The sequence below is a fragment of the Nothobranchius furzeri genome, chromosome 7 (assembly GCF_043380555.1).
Source record: "Nothobranchius furzeri strain GRZ-AD chromosome 7, NfurGRZ-RIMD1, whole genome shotgun sequence".
NCBI classification, from domain to species: domain Eukaryota; kingdom Metazoa; phylum Chordata; class Actinopteri; order Cyprinodontiformes; family Nothobranchiidae; genus Nothobranchius; species Nothobranchius furzeri.
The window spans coordinates 14,474,192-14,489,538 of record NC_091747.1 but is presented as its reverse complement, the minus strand read 5'-3'; the positions used below and the strand labels follow the sequence as shown (position 1 = coordinate 14,489,538).

The 15,347-nt window shown below is 54.1% G+C and overlaps 1 protein-coding gene and 1 long non-coding RNA gene across 4 annotated transcripts; one reads left to right on the top strand and one right to left on the bottom strand.

Moving 5' to 3' along the window:
• Nucleotides 1-7,440: 7,440 nt before the first annotated feature.
• Nucleotides 7,441-9,184, top strand: LOC139070642 (uncharacterized). The gene is made up of 2 exons (XR_011521131.1): nt 7,441-7,952; nt 8,862-9,184. It is a non-coding gene; the product is annotated as an uncharacterized lncRNA (long non-coding RNA).
• On the bottom strand, nt 8,459-13,991 carry LOC139070641 (spectrin alpha chain, non-erythrocytic 1-like). 3 transcript variants are annotated; one of them, XM_070553284.1, is made up of 12 exons: nt 13,824-13,991; nt 12,503-12,625; nt 12,215-12,432; nt 12,026-12,130; nt 11,837-11,941; nt 11,729-11,761; nt 11,005-11,656; nt 10,749-10,931; nt 10,568-10,636; nt 10,180-10,489; nt 9,873-10,085; nt 9,387-9,790 (listed from the first exon to the last, which is right to left on the bottom strand). In XM_070553284.1, exons 2-4 carry the CDS (start codon nt 12,510-12,512, stop codon nt 12,095-12,097), a joined length of 264 nt encoding a protein of 87 aa, XP_070409385.1. In that variant the 5' UTR covers nt 12,513-12,625; nt 13,824-13,991; the 3' UTR covers nt 9,387-9,790; nt 9,873-10,085; nt 10,180-10,489; nt 10,568-10,636; nt 10,749-10,931; nt 11,005-11,656; nt 11,729-11,761; nt 11,837-11,941; nt 12,026-12,094. The 3 variants fall into 3 exon arrangements, with proteins under 3 accessions (XP_070409383.1, XP_070409384.1, XP_070409385.1); XM_070553282.1 differs by having other exon boundaries at nt 8,459-9,790; nt 10,749-10,796; nt 11,005-11,761; nt 12,215-12,349; nt 13,824-13,990; XM_070553283.1 differs by lacking the exon at nt 11,005-11,656 and having other exon boundaries at nt 8,459-9,790; nt 10,749-10,796; nt 12,215-12,349; nt 13,824-13,990.
• Between the last annotated feature and the right edge of the window lie 1,356 nt (nt 13,992-15,347).

The following is a 15,347-nucleotide window of genomic DNA, read 5'->3' as shown; positions in this document are numbered from 1 at the left end:
CAATGGGTCTGACTGAGGGCCTCCAGGAGAGAAGCCCAAGCAAGACGCGCCCCGAGGAGCGTCTTGCCACATGTCAGCACTGGGTCAGACTCAGCGCCTCCAGGAGAGAGGCCCAAGCAAGACACGCCCCGAGGAGCGTCTTGACACATGTCAACACTGGGTCTGACTGAGGGCCTCCATGAGAGAAGCCCAAGCAAGACGCGCCCCGAGGAGAGTCTTGCCACATGTCAACACTCGGTCTTACAGAGGGCCTCCAGGAGAGAGGCACAAGCAAGACGCGCCCCGAGGAGTGTCTTGCCACATGTCACCACTGGGTCTGACTGAGCGCCTACAGGAGAGAGGCCCAAGCAAGACGCGCCCCGAGGAGCGTCTTGTCACATGTCAACACTGGGTCTTTCTGAGCGCCTCCGGGAGAGAAGCCCAAGCAAGACGCGCCACGAGGAGCGTCTTTCCTCATGTCAGCACTCGGTCTGACTGAGCGCCTCCAGGAGAGAGGCCCAAGCAAGACGGGCCCCGAGGAGCGTCTTGCCACATGTCAACAATGGGTCTGACTGAGCGCCTCCAGGAGAGAGGCCCAAGCAAGACGCGCCCTGAGGAGCGTCTTGCCACGTGTCAACACTGGGTCTGATTGAGGGCCTTCTGGAGAGAGGCCCAAGCAAGACGCGCCCCGAGGAGCGTCTTGCCACATGTCAACACTGGGTCTTACTGAGGGCCTCCAGGAGAGAAGCCCAAGCAAGACGCGCCCCGAGGAGCTTCTTTTCACATGTCAGCACTGGGTCTGACTGAGCGCCTCCAGGAGAGAGGCCCAAGCAAGACGCGCCCCGAGGAGCGTCTTGCCACATGTCACTACTCGGTCTGACTGAGGGCCTCCAGGAGAGAGGTCCAAGCAACACGCGCCCCGAGGAGCGTCTTGCCACATGTCAACACTGGGTCTGACTGAGCGCCTCCAGGAGAGAGGCCCAAGCAAGATACGCCCCGAGGAGCGTCTTGACACATGTCAACACTGGGTTTGACTGAGGGCCTCCATTAGAGAAGCCCAAGCAAGAAGGGCCCCGAGGAGAGTCTTGCCACATGTCAACACTGGGTCTGACAGAGGGCATCCAGGAGAGAGGCCCAAGCAATACGCGCCCAGAGGAGCGTCTTGCCACATGTCAATAATGGGTCTGACTGAGGGCCTCCAGGAGAGAAGCCCAAGCATGACGCACCCCGAGGAGCTTCTTGCTACATGTCAGCACTCGGTCTGACTGAGCGCCTCCAGGAGAGAGGCCAAAGCAAGACGCGCCCCGAGGAGCGTCTTGACATATGTCAACACTGGGTCTGACAGAGGGCCTCCATGAGAGAGGCCCAAGCAAGACGCGCCCCGAGGAGCGTCTTGCCACATGTCAACACTGGGTCTGACTGAGCGCCTCCAGGAGAGAGGCCCAAGCAAGATACGCCCCGAGGAGCGTCTTGACACATGTCAACACTGGGTCTGACTGAGGGCCTCCATTAGAGAAGCCCAAGCAAGAAGGGCCCCGAGGAGAGTCTTGCCACATGTCAACACTGGGTCTGACAGAGGGCATCCAGGAGAGAGGCCCAAGCAATACGCGCCCAGAGGAGCGTCTTGCCACATGTCAATAATGGGTCTGACTGAGGGCCTCCAGGAGAGAAGCCCAAGCATGACGCACCCCGAGGAGCTTCTTGCTACATGTCAGCACTCGGTCTGACTGAGCGCCTCCAGGAGAGAGGCCAAAGCAAGACGCGCCCCGAGGAGCGTCTTGACATATGTCAACACTGGGTCTGACAGAGGGCCTCCATGAGAGAGGCCCAAGCAAGACGCGCCCCGAGGAGTGTCTTGCCACATGTCAACACTGTGTCTGACTGAGCGCCTCCAGGAGAGAGGCCCAAGAAAGACGCGCCCCGAGGAGCGTCTTGCCACATGTCACTACTCGGTCTGACTGAGCGCCTCCAGGAGGGAGGTCCAAGCAAGACGCGCCCTGAGGAACGTCTTGCCACTTGTCACTACTCGGTCTGACTGAGCGCCTCCAGGAGAGAGGCCCAAGTAAGACGCGCCCCGAGGAGCGTCTTGCCACGTGTCAACACTGGGTCTGATTGAGGGCCTTCTGGAGAGAGGCCCAAGCAAGACGCGCCCCGAGGAGTGTCTTGCCAAATGTCAACACTGGGTCTGACTGAGCGCCTCAGGGAGAGAGGTCCAAGCAAGACGCGCCCCGAGGAGCGTCTTGCCACATGTCACTACTCGGTCTGACTGAGCTTCTCAGTGAGAGAGGTCCAAGCAAGACGCGCCCCGAGGAGCGTCTTGCCACATGTCAACACTGGGTCTGACTGAGTGCCTCCATGAGAGAAGCCCCAGCAAGACGCGCCCCGAGGAGCGTCTTGCCACATGTCACTACTCGGTCTGTTTGAGCGCCTCCAGGAGAGAGGCCCAAGCAAGACGTGCCCCGAGGAGCGTCTTGCCACATGTCAACAATGGGTCTGACTGAGGGCCTCCAGGAGAGAAGCCCAAGCAAGACGCGCCCGGAGGAGCGTCTTGCCACATGTCAGCACTGGGTCAGACTCAGCGCCTCCAGGAGAGAGGCCCAAGCAAGACACGCCCCGAGGAGAGTCTTGCCACATGTCAACACTCGGTCTTACAGAGGGCCTCCAGGAGAGAGGCACAAGCAAGACGCGCCCCGAGGAGTGTCTTGCCACATGTCACCACTGGGTCTGACTGAGCGCCTACAGGAGAGAGGCCCAAGCAAGACGCGCCCCGAGGAGCGTCTTGCCACATGTCAACAATGGGTCTTACTGAGGGCCTCCAGGAGAGAAGCCCAAGCAAGACGCGCCCCGAGGAGCTTCTTTTCACATGTCAGCACTGGGTCTGACTGAGCGCCTCCAGGAGAGAGGCCCAAGCAAGACGCGCCCCGAGGAGCGTCTTGCCACATGTCACTACTCGGTCTGACTGAGGGCCTCCAGGAGAGAGGTCCAAGCAACACGCGCCCCGAGGAGCGTCTTGCCACATGTCAACACTGGGTCTGACTGAGTGCCTCCATGAGAGAAACCCCAGCAAGACATGCCCCGAGGAGCGTCTTGACACATGTCAACACTGGGTCTGACAGAGGGCCTCCATGAGAGAGGCCCAAGCAAGACGCGCCCCGAGGAGTGTCTTGCCACATGTCAACACTGTGTCTGACTGAGCGCCTCCAGGAGAGAGGCCCAAGAAAGACGCGCCCCGAGGAGCGTCTTGCCACATGTCACTACTCGGTCTGACTGAGCGCCTCCAGGAGGGAGGTCCAAGCAAGACGCGCCCTGAGGAACGTCTTGCCACATGTCACTACTCGGTCTGACTGAGCGCCTCCAGGAGAGAGGCCCAAGTAAGACGCGCCCCGAGGAGCGTCTTGCCACGTGTCAACACTGGGTCTGATTGAGGGCCTTCTGGAGAGAGGCCCAAGCAAGACGCGCCCCGAGGAGTGTCTTGCCAAATGTCAACACTGGGTCTGACTGAGCGCCTCAGGGAGAGAGGTCCAAGCAAGACGCGCCCCGAGGAGCGTCTTGCCACATGTCACTACTCGGTCTGACTGAGCTTCTCAGTGAGAGAGGTCCAAGCAAGACGCGCCCCGAGGAGCGTCTTGCCACATGTCAACACTGGGTCTGACTGAGTGCCTCCATGAGAGAAGCCCCAGCAAGACGCGCCCCGAGGAGCGTCTTGCCACATGTCACTACTCGGTCTGTTTGAGCGCCTCCAGGAGAGAGGCCCAAGCAAGACGTGCCCCGAGGAGCGTCTTGCCACATGTCAACAATGGGTCTGACTGAGGGCCTCCAGGAGAGAAGCCCAAGCAAGACGCGCCCCGAGGAGCGTCTTGCCACATGTCAGCACTGGGTCAGACTCAGCGCCTCCAGGAGAGAGGCCCAAGCAAGACACGCCCCGAGGAGCGTCTTGACACATGTCAACACTGGGTCTGACTGAGGGCCTCCATGAGAGAAGCCCAAGCAAGACGCGCCCCGAGGAGAGTCTTGCCACATGTCAACACTCGGTCTTACAGAGGGCCTCCAGGAGAGAGGCACAAGCAAGACGCGCCCCGAGGAGTGTCTTGCCACATGTCACCACTGGGTCTGACTGAGCGCCTACAGGAGAGAGGCCCAAGCAAGACGCGCCCCGAGGAGCGTCTTGTCACATGTCAACACTGGGTCTTTCTGAGCGCCTCCGGGAGAGAAGCCCAAGCAAGACGCGCCACGAGGAGCGTCTTTCCTCATGTCAGCACTCGGTCTGACTGAGCGCCTCCAGGAGAGAGGCCCAAGCAAGACGCGCCCCGAGGAGCGTCTTGCCACATGTCAACAATGGGTCTGACTGAGCGCCTCCAGGAGAGAGGCCCAAGCAAGACGCGCCCTGAGGAGCGTCTTGCCACGTGTCAACACTGGGTCTGATTGAGGGCCTTCTGAAGAGAGGCCCAAGCAAGACGCGCCCCGAGGAGCGTCTTGCCACATGTCAACAATGGGTCTTACTGAGGGCCTCCAGGAGAGAAGCCCAAGCAAGACGCGCCCCGAGGAGCTTCTTTTCACATGTCAGCACTGGGTCTGACTGAGCGCCTCCAGGAGAGAGGCCCAAGCAAGACGCGCCCCGAGGAGCGTCTTGCCACATGTCACTACTCGGTCTGACTGAGGGCCTCCAGGAGAGAGGTCCAAGCAACACGCGCCCCGAGGAGCGTCTTGCCACATGTCAACACTGGGTCTGACTGAGCGCCTCCAGGAGAGAGGCCCAAGCAAGATACGCCCCGAGGAGCGTCTTGACACATGTCAACACTGGGTCTGACTGAGGGCCTCCATTAGAGAAGCCCAAGCAAGAAGGGCCCCGAGGAGAGTCTTGCCACATGTCAACACTGGGTCTGACAGAGGGCATCCAGGAGAGAGGCCCAAGCAATACGCGCCCAGAGGAGCGTCTTGCCACATGTCAATAATGGGTCTGACTGAGGGCCTCCAGGAGAGAAGCCCAAGCATGACGCACCCCGAGGAGCTTCTTACTACATGTCAGCACTCGGTCTGACTGAGCGCCTCCAGGAGAGAGGCCAAAGCAAGATGCGCCCCGAGGAGCGTCTTGACATATGTCAACACTGGGTCTGACAGAGGGCCTCCATGAGAGAGGCCCAAGCAAGACGCGCCCCGAGGAGCGTCTTGCCACATGTCAACACTGGGTCTGACTGAGTGCCTCCATGAGAGAAGCCCCAGCAAGATGCACCCCGAGGAGCTTCTTGCCACATGTCACTACTCGGTCTGACTGAGCGCCTCCAGGAGAGAGGCCCAAGCAAGACATGCCCCGAGGAGCGTCTTGCCACATGTCAACAATGGGTCTGACTGAGGGCCTCCAGGAGAGAAGCCCAAGCAAGAAGCGCCCCGAGGAGCGTCTTGCCACATGTCAACACTGGGTCTGACTGAGCGCCTCCAGGAGAGAGGCCCAAGCAAGATACGCCCCGAGGAGCGTCTTGACACATGTCAACACTGGGTCTGACTGAGGGCCTCCATTAGAGAAGCCCAAGCAAGAAGGGCCCCGAGGAGAGTCTTGCCACATGTCAACACTGGGTCTGACAGAGGGCATCCAGGAGAGAGGCCCAAGCAATACGCGCCCAGAGGAGCGTCTTGCCACATGTCAATAATGGGTCTGACTGAGGGCCTCCAGGAGAGAAGCCCAAGCATGACGCACCCCGAGGAGCTTCTTGCTACATGTCAGCACTCGGTCTGACTGAGCGCCTCCAGGAGAGAGGCCAAAGCAAGACGCGCCCCGAGGAGCGTCTTGACATATGTCAACACTGGGTCTGACAGAGGGCCTCCATGAGAGAGGCCCAAGCAAGACGCGCCCCGAGGAGTGTCTTGCCACATGTCAACACTGTGTCTGACTGAGCGCCTCCAGGAGAGAGGCCCAAGAAAGACGCGCCCCGAGGAGCGTCTTGCCACATGTCACTACTCGGTCTGACTGAGCGCCTCCAGGAGGGAGGTCCAAGCAAGACGCGCCCTGAGGAACGTCTTGCCACTTGTCACTACTCGGTCTGACTGAGCGCCTCCAGGAGAGAGGCCCAAGTAAGACGCGCCCCGAGGAGCGTCTTGCCACGTGTCAACACTGGGTCTGATTGAGGGCCTTCTGGAGAGAGGCCCAAGCAAGACGCGCCCCGAGGAGTGTCTTGCCAAATGTCAACACTGGGTCTGACTGAGCGCCTCAGGGAGAGAGGTCCAAGCAAGACGCGCCCCGAGGAGCGTCTTGCCACATGTCACTACTCGGTCTGACTGAGCTTCTCAGTGAGAGAGGTCCAAGCAAGACGCGCCCCGAGGAGCGTCTTGCCACATGTCAACACTGGGTCTGACTGAGTGCCTCCATGAGAGAAGCCCCAGCAAGACGCGCCCCGAGGAGCGTCTTGCCACATGTCACTACTCGGTCAGTTTGAGCGCCTCCAGGAGAGAGGCCCCAGCAAGACGCGCCCCGAGGAGCGTCTTGCCACATGTCAGCACTGGGTCTGACTGAGCGCCTCCAGGAGAGAGGCCCAAGCAAGACGCGCCCCGAGGAGCGTCTTGCCTTATGTCAGCACTCGGTCTGACTGAGCGCCTCCAGGAGAGAGGCCCAAGCAAGACGCGCCCCTAGGAGCGTCTTGCCACATGTCAACAATGGGTCTGACTGAGGGCCTCCAGGAGAGAGGCCCAAGCAAGATGCGCCCGCAGGAGCGTCGTGCCACATGTCAACACTGGGTCTGACTGAGCGCCTCAGGGAGAGAGGTCCAAGCAAGACGTGCCCCGAGGAGCTTCTTGCCACATGTCACTACTCGGTCTGACTGAGCGCCTCAGTGAGAAAGGTCCAAGCAAGACGCGCCCCGAGGAGCGTCTTGCCACATGTCAACACTGGGTCTGACTGAGTGCCTCCATGAGAGAAGCCCCAGCAAGACGCGCCCCGAGGAGCGTCTTGCCACATGTCACTACTCGGTCTGTTTGAGCGCCTCCAGGAGAGAGGCCCAAGCAAGACGTGCCCCGAGGAGCGTCTTGCCACATGTCAACAATGGGTCTGACTGAGGGCCTCCAGGAGAGAAGCCCAAGCAAGACGCGCCCCGAGGAGCGTCTTGCCACATGTCAGCACTGGGTCAGACTGAGCGCCTCCAGGAGAGAGGCCCAAGCAAGACGAGCCCCGAGGAGCGTCTTGTCACATGTCAACACTGGGTCTGACTGAGCGCCTCCAGGAGAGAGGCCCAAGCAAGCCGCGCCCCGAGGAGCGTCAGGCCACATGTCACTACTCAGTCTGACTGAGCGCCTCCAGGAGAGAGGCCCCAGCAAGACGCGCCCCGAGGAGCGTCTTGCCACATGTCAGCACTGGGTCTGACTGAGCGCCTCCAGGAGAGAGGCCCAAGCAAGACGCGCCCCGAGGAGCGTCTTGCCTTATGTCAGCACTCGGTCTGACTGAGCGCCTCCAGGAGAGAGGCCCAAGCAAGACGCGCCCCTAGGAGCGTCTTGCCACATGTCAACAATGGGTCTGACTGAGGGCCTCCAGGAAAGAGGCCCAAGCAAGATGCGCCCGCAGGAGCGTCGTGCCACATGTCAACCATAGACTGTACATATACTGGACAAACGGATTCCATTGGCTTCAATAACACGTTTGTTGTCTATAATGGGAGGTGGCCACCACCGCCATTTTGACCGTGTCACAGGTTCCGTCCAGCCCAGACAATTCCATAAAAGGGAAGAGAGGAGGCGCTGAGGGTGTGGCTGTAAGGCTGGGCTCGAGTGACGACACCCAGGCGAACTAGCTACGAGCTAACCTGAAGCTAACCCTGGCTAACCCAAAGCTAAAGCGGAGGTGGGAGCCGAGCTAACGGATGTAGCCACCTAGCTTCAACCCAACCGGAGCTAACTGGAACACCCATCGACCTGAACCTTACACGGAGTTTAGGTGGAGGTTTTCTGCGCCTGTTCGTGAGAAGTACCTGTATTAAAAAAGTTTTAAATCGGTAAGTTTATAATTTATTTCCGTAATGAAAACATTTTGCTTTGAGCAAGTTTTCAGTACAGTTTTTTTCGGCGCTATCACTCCTGAGTCGCACCAGCCATTAAATGTATCATGAATAAGAGAAAATATATTTAAGTCGTATTTTGGGGGGACATTTTATTATCTTTCTTACAAAATCTGAGACCAAGCGTTTCACATTGCAACACAAGCACCGGTAACCATAACAGAATGAACAACAGCCAGCAGAGGAGAGGATGGCGGTGTTTCAAACCCTCCCGGCCGGCGAGGAGAGCTCATTCCTGGGCTGGAGCCGGCCCTCAGCACCCCGCCACAGGCTCTAACAGATGCTGGCGGTGTTTGAAACCCTTCCAGCGGGACAGGGGAACTCATTCTTGTGTGGGTCGGAGTCGGCCCGCAGCAGCGTGGTGTAGCCTACATATTTTGTTATATAAGTCGCTCCGGAGTATAAGTAGCAGGACCTGCCAGAAAATGTAAAAAAGTGCGAGTTATAGTCCGGAAAATATGGCAGTTATTAGTATTCGAGCTAAATTAGCAGCGTAAATACATTTCATATATTTCCAAAATGTTATACTTGTTTGTATCTTGTACAGCCAACTAGTCTTTATTCTGGACTCAGTACAATTTACCAAAAGTAAAGAGACATTCTACAGATGAAGTAAGCACAAGATAACTTGCTGGAAGACACGGAATTATCATCAGAACCAGAACAAGAGAGCCTGATAACAGTCGTGAAAATAACAGTTAAAAAGTATGTATGTATAATAGAAATAAAAATATATTAGAATTAGTGTAACTCACTGTGATCCAAACAATAAATCAGCCATAGCTGATTAGTAAATATGACATGAGGTCTGGGAGTTTTTAATTTTCATTTTTATTTTTTTGTTAGATCTGTTTAAATGTCACCATGGCAGCCTGTGTGTCTCCAACATCAGCAAGTGTAAGTTTCACATACCTGTCTCACCACTTCATGTATGGTTTTGTACTTTAAACAATTATGACAAACCTGTTATTTTTTCTCCATAGCCATTTGGATCATTGGAGACAGCTGAGTGAGGCGTGGTGCCCAGAGAGCTGCAGAGACAACCTTGGCCTCCCTGACGTCTGTGTCTCCTGGTTCGGTTGGGGTGGACCATCGACATACATACATGTGCCGACACTTTGCGCCCTGTTTTATAAAATGTAGTGTTAAAAATAAATGTTTTTGCTCAATTACTGGAATTTCTTTGGTTAAGACAAAAGTGAGGAATAATCATTTACAAGTTATTTGTACAACAGGCCCATTTTAAATCCCAACAGTTTCTTAGCAGACAATAGAAATGTGTTCTTTACTAACTTTACTTGGTTTAAAACTCTTACTAAAATAGTGCCGTATTGCAAAACCCAATCATACTTGTTATGTATACATTAGCTTTGTAGATATTTTTTACAGATATATATTTGTGTGCAACAAATCCAAACTTAAATAGTTTGTCATTCTTTATTGAAAAACAACTAAATACAGTTATACAGAAGTGTGGGAAAATGATAATGTGAAAGTATTGCTATTTAAATGTAATCCTATTTATCTTTAAAAAGAAAAACTCTAAAAATGTCCTGTACAGCATCATGACAGAAGAATGGTGGTCGGTCTGTCAGAATGTGCTGAACAGATTTGCTCTTTGAAGAGGAGTGTCATGTTTGGAGGAAGGTACTTAACCCAAGACATGCAGAATACAACACTGACCAAAAACTGATGGAAAAAATGATTTATTTATAAGGAGGAACTTAAGGTGCACAGATAAGTCTGTGGTTGGAACTGCAACAACAGCTCAGCATCTGGAGGAGGGAGAACACAGGTGAGCTTAGGTTCTGGTTTCAAAATCCATTGTAGGCAGGCAGAGGTGTTCAGCAGACTTACTGTGGTGGGTGTATGTGTTGGCTGGAGGAGGGAGAGGTAGAGAGCCGGGGGAAGCGCAGGAGAGGGAGCAGAGGTGGAGAGAAGCGGGGCGTCCTGGTGGATGGGGCAACGGGTGAGATGAGAGGTGGGTTATGGAGGGTGGTGATAAGGTCCGTGTGTTGAATATCCAAATCCTGGAGTAGAGGTCAGTATCCAATGAGGTCGACAGGAATCCTGAAGAATGGTAAATCCAATATAAGAGCAAAAACACTACGAAATAACATTAATCCTAGGAACACTAGAGGTAACACGAGTGGCTGGTTACTACCAAAACTGAGGCAATCTTCTGGCGTCAAATTTTGTCCTCCATCCACCTTAAATAGGAAAGCACCCCGCTGATTGCTGATCAGGAACGGCTGGGGTGGAGTCACCAGAACCATGAAGAACGTGTCTCCAGAGACAACTCGGGTCCTGGTACCGATCAGGAAAGCGGACCTTATCACCCAGAGCTGCCAGGTCACGCTCAAAGCCTTCATGTTCACGCTGCAGAGCCTGAACGCTGGCCAGGTGGTGGCCGTAGTTGTCTGTGTTCAGGGCCTGGTTTTTCTCCTCGATCCACTCTGGTCTCATCAGCGTCTCTGAGAAGACATCAGAACTCCGTCTGAGTGTGGGTCCAAACTACTGACCCGTAAGCGGCGCATAAGTGTGCGGGGTACCTGTGGAAGCGCTACACCTCATGGGCGCTGCCCAGCATGTTGCAGCGAGCGCCAGCGGTTGTTCAGCTCCTGGAGAGAAACCAAACCCAGTGAGATGGAGGTGGACGCCAGCGGGCTGGACGCCGGACGAGGAAACCTGGAGACGGATCGCTCAGACAGGAAGGGAAGAGCTTCCTCTTACCTTGATGGAATTAAAGTTAGCCGTCGTCTGAACGCCCAACCGTACGGTCTGAGGTCAAAGGTCACAGGAAACACACACCAGTCAGCAGTCATACAGATGCATAAAGATAACTGTAGCCATGGCAACCAGCTGACATGTCCCCACTTTCACCAGCACCTGGTGCCTGCCGGGTCACCTGAATTCCTGTGTGATTTCAGCACGGTCGGCCGTGACTACGGCCATCAGAGGTGACCTCTGATCAGCTGAATGAACTCACCTTCTAGGGTGACGCCGTGTTACCCCGGGTTTCCACGGGAGCCGTCAGCAGCACGTTACTGCAGCAGCACGCCTTGCTCGCGTAAACTGCTGCTTGGCCCTTCCCACGAGACGCGAAGCAGCAGGGGAGCAGCTGTCACCGACCGAGCACGAAGTCACTCGAGTGACTTCGTCAGTAAACACAACAACAAGCAGGAGAAAATTACAACATGGTTTGTGTTTTATGTTCTGTCCGTTTTATAATCGCCAATACGGACCTGAAAAACAAAGGAGACCGCTAGCTAGGTGATAACTTCTCACGGGGCCGCTCAGTTAGTAACCTTTTTTAAAAGTAAAGCAACCGGAAGGCAGTACGTTCTTTATTCTGAAAATCTCGGTAGCTTCTCTCAATTTCCGCGTCCGATTTCCTGTCTTTCCTTCCCCAAAAATGTCGAACTTGACCCGTTTCAGAGGCGTCGCGCGTAGAAAATAGAACCGGCGCGTAAGGGCCGCGACATGCTGCTCCTGAGACGTGGCCGACTCGCGCTGCTGACGGCTCCGGTGGAAAAGGTTCTGTTGACCACAGCGGTTCCTATCAGCAGCTATGACGTGCTGCTGCAGTAACGTGCTGCTGACGACTCCTGTGGAAAGCCGGGGTTAGAGACGGCTTCATCCTGTAAACAAACAAATGAGTGGTAACAAAAACACCACGTCTGGTTCTGGTGGAGGCGGAGGACAACACGCACCTTTCCAGGAGCAGAACCCAGATGTTCTTGTTGCTACAAACAGAGACGAGCAGAGTTAACAAACCAGGAAGTGAGAGGGACCAGCTGCTGCAGACAGGTGACGCTCACCTGAGCCTGAACCATAGGAGCCTCCTCAGCCATCAGACCTTCTGACTCCAGTTCAGATGCCACCTTGTTGATGTCCCTCAGGCGGGACTCGTTGGCCTTCAGGTCCTGCAGGACAAAAGCACCTGCTGATTATCACCTGAGCTGATCTGACAGCTGCTGCTGGAAGACGGAGAGGAGGAAAAGTCCGACCTTCTGGAAGTCGTCAAACTTCTTCTGCAAGACCTCGACCTGCTCCAGGTCCGACCCGTCTCTCCATCCTCATTCAGCTAAAGACGCGAGTTCAAGTAAAACAACCTAAAGTCACACAAACACAAAGCAGGTGTGGAGATGTTCGCTCTGAGCTGGAGGTCGTTCCTCGGCTGTGAAGGGCATACGAACCTTGTTGGTGCTGTTGAGCAGCGTGAGGATGTCGCCCTTCTTCATGGTGACCTCTCCAGGACTCTTCTCCTGGTAGTCGAACAGAGCCAGAACCAGCTCCTTCCCGGTCTCATCGTCAGTTGGAGCCACTTGTTGCTGTTGGGTTAACAGGTCTGGTGTTAGAACGTGGAGGATAAGAATGTTCTGACGGGCCGAAGGTTCTGAACCAGCGAAGTGACCTGGACCCAAACAAAGTGAGCCAGAACCTGCAGACACCTCAGAAACATGTCAGGACCAGACCTGCTCTACCTTCCTCCATTATGGTCTCTCCTTTCTGGGTGACAGCCTTGATGCGAGGTTCATGACCTGTGATCTCAGCCTGCAGAGCCTGGTGCTTCTTCAGCAGGTTCTGGACACCAATCAGGTCCTTCCCTGAGGACACATGTTAGAGTTCAGCATTATGCAGTAGACAGACCAGTTTAACCTAGGGGTTTCTTTCTTCTACAATCTGCTCTTTAACTGTATTATTTCCTGCTATTTCAGCTGTTAACTTTATTTTTTCTGTAAGTGTTTTTCTCCCCAGAAGAAGCTACAACGATGTTCTGCTGAGCTGTGGTGGCCTCATGGAGGGGGCCATCGTCTAGCACACTGCTGCTAACCACTTAATCATTCTCCCTCTCCTGATAATAACATTTTACTTTCTTTGATGTTGGATGTGCTACTACTAGTTTACCCGTTTAATTATAGATTCACTAGGATAAATACAATAAAGTTTATCTCTCGCCAAATAGAATATTTACTAAGAAATCACAATGTAACGTGAGTGTGTGTGTGTGTGTAAAAGCCATGCGTAGTGTTTATTTATAAAGCATATGTTGTTGGATTTTATCCAGAATCAAGACTTTGAAAATATATAGTTTAATTACAGTTTGATTTATTTGACATCTGTATAATGTTTATTATTTTGTTTTTTCCCCCTAAATACCTAACGTTTTAGTTAACATGAATATTAGTCATTCATCACAATACATGAAGTTACACATTTTAAATTTTAATAGGGGAAGACTGCAGGAGGGAGCAGTAAAATACAGGGGGTCCCCTGCAAAAACTAAATTTATGAGTCTGATGAAACTTGCTGGTATTCCCGCTGCTTCTTCGGTAAACAGCGCCAACAAAAACAAAGAAACTTGGGATCTTGTCGGCGTGGCAGTGGGATTTAAGGGAAACGCTGTATGCCCTATAGACTTCTCAACGAGCTGCAGTATTTCTCCGGTCAGATCTGTCTCCGAGTTCCACGAGCGGTCAGCCCGCAGCAGCGAGGCGCCGCATCGATCAGCCTGCCCGGCCTGACCGCTGGGGATTACCGGATGAAAGAATAGAGCACAGAAGTGTCCCCCCAAGCGGCGCGCCCCGTCATATTTAAACCCATTTTTATCTTAAATGCACTGGGTTTTACCCTATTACCCATTTAAATATGCCCTATTAATTATTTTACCGTATTTTACATTTAAATTTCATGGTTAAACAGTACATGCTGCATGTTAAACTGATAGTTAGCTAGCTACTTCGGTAAACTCAGCTAGTTTAAAGGCAGCAGTGACATAAAATACAAATATAGATTTTAACTTACCGAAAAAAATGAAGTGGAGACTCCTTGGACGCTCTATTAGTGCAATTAATACCACAGCAAGTCATTTTGTCCAACAATTGCACCAATATTATCCAAAACAGAATTCACAAGCACAGAGACTCAAAATCCCGACACAGTTTCCAGGAGAGACCGAGACTGTACTGAGGCCTTTCCACGGAGCTAGCTCTGTGGTCACGTGGGTCTGAGGCGGCGGTCACGTGTGTCGGATGCTCATTAATTATACAGAATTTTAGGCTTTCAATACACTTAAACAGAAGAGTGAGAAAAAATTTCACCCCCCTCAGAGTTGTCATGAGTATAAACTAGATAATTTAGACAAACAAACATTTTTTGAACCAGGCTGTAAACATGTTTATTTCTGCTGTGAAAATGGCATTTTTAACATGGGAGTCAATGAGGATTTGCTCGCTTCTGGTACCAGCCCCCAGCGGATGAGGGTGGAACTGCAATTTTTCTTACTTCCGGGTTGGGACCATTTTCTGAGCGGCATTGTGGGGGCTTTATGTCAACACTGGGTCTGACTGAGCGCCTCAGGGAGAGAGGTCCAAGCAAGACGCGCCCCGAGGAGCTTCTTGCCACATGTCACTACTCGGTCTGACTGAGCGCCTCAGTGAGAAAGGTCCAAGCAAGACGCGCCCCGAGGAGCGTCTTGCCACATGTCAACACTGGGTCTGACTGAGTGCCTCCATGAGAGAAGCCCCAGCAAGACGCGCCCCGAGGAGCGTCTTGCCACATGTCACTACTCGGTCTGTTTGAGCGCCTCCAGGAGAGAGGCCCAAGCAAGACGTGCCCCGAGGAGCGTCTTGCCACATGTCAACAATGGGTCTGACTGAGGGCCTCCAGGAGAGAAGCCCAAGCAAGACGCGCCCCGAGGAGCGTCTTGCCACATGTCAGCACTGGGTCAGACTGAGCGCCTCCAGGAGAGAGGCCCAAGCAAGACACGCCCCGAGGAGTGTCTTGACACATGTCAACACTGGGTCTGACTGAGGGCCTCCATGAGAGAAGCCCAAGCAAGACGCGCCCCGAGGAGAGTCTTGCCACATGTCAACACTCGGTCTGACAGAGGGCCTCCAGGAGAGAGGCCCAAGCAAGACGTGCCCCGAGGAGCGTCTTGCAACATGTCAACAATGGGTCTGACTGAGGGCCTCCAGGAGAGAAGCCCAAGCAACACGCGGCCCGAGGAGCGTCTTGCCACATGTCAGCACTCGGTCTGACTGAGCGCCTCCAGGAGAGAGGCCAAAGCAAGACGCGCCCCGAGGAGCGTCTTGCCACATGTCAACAATGGGTCTGACTGAGGGCCTCCAGGAGAGAAGTCCAAGCAAGACGCGCCCCGAGGAGCGTCTTGTCACATGTCAACACTGGGTCTGACTGAGCGCCTCCAGGAGAGAGGCCCAAGCAAGATGCGCCCCGAGGAGCGTCTTGACACATGTCAACACTGGGTCTGACTGAGGGCCTCCATGAGAGAAGCCCAAGCAAGACGCGCCCCGAGGAGAGTCTTGCCAC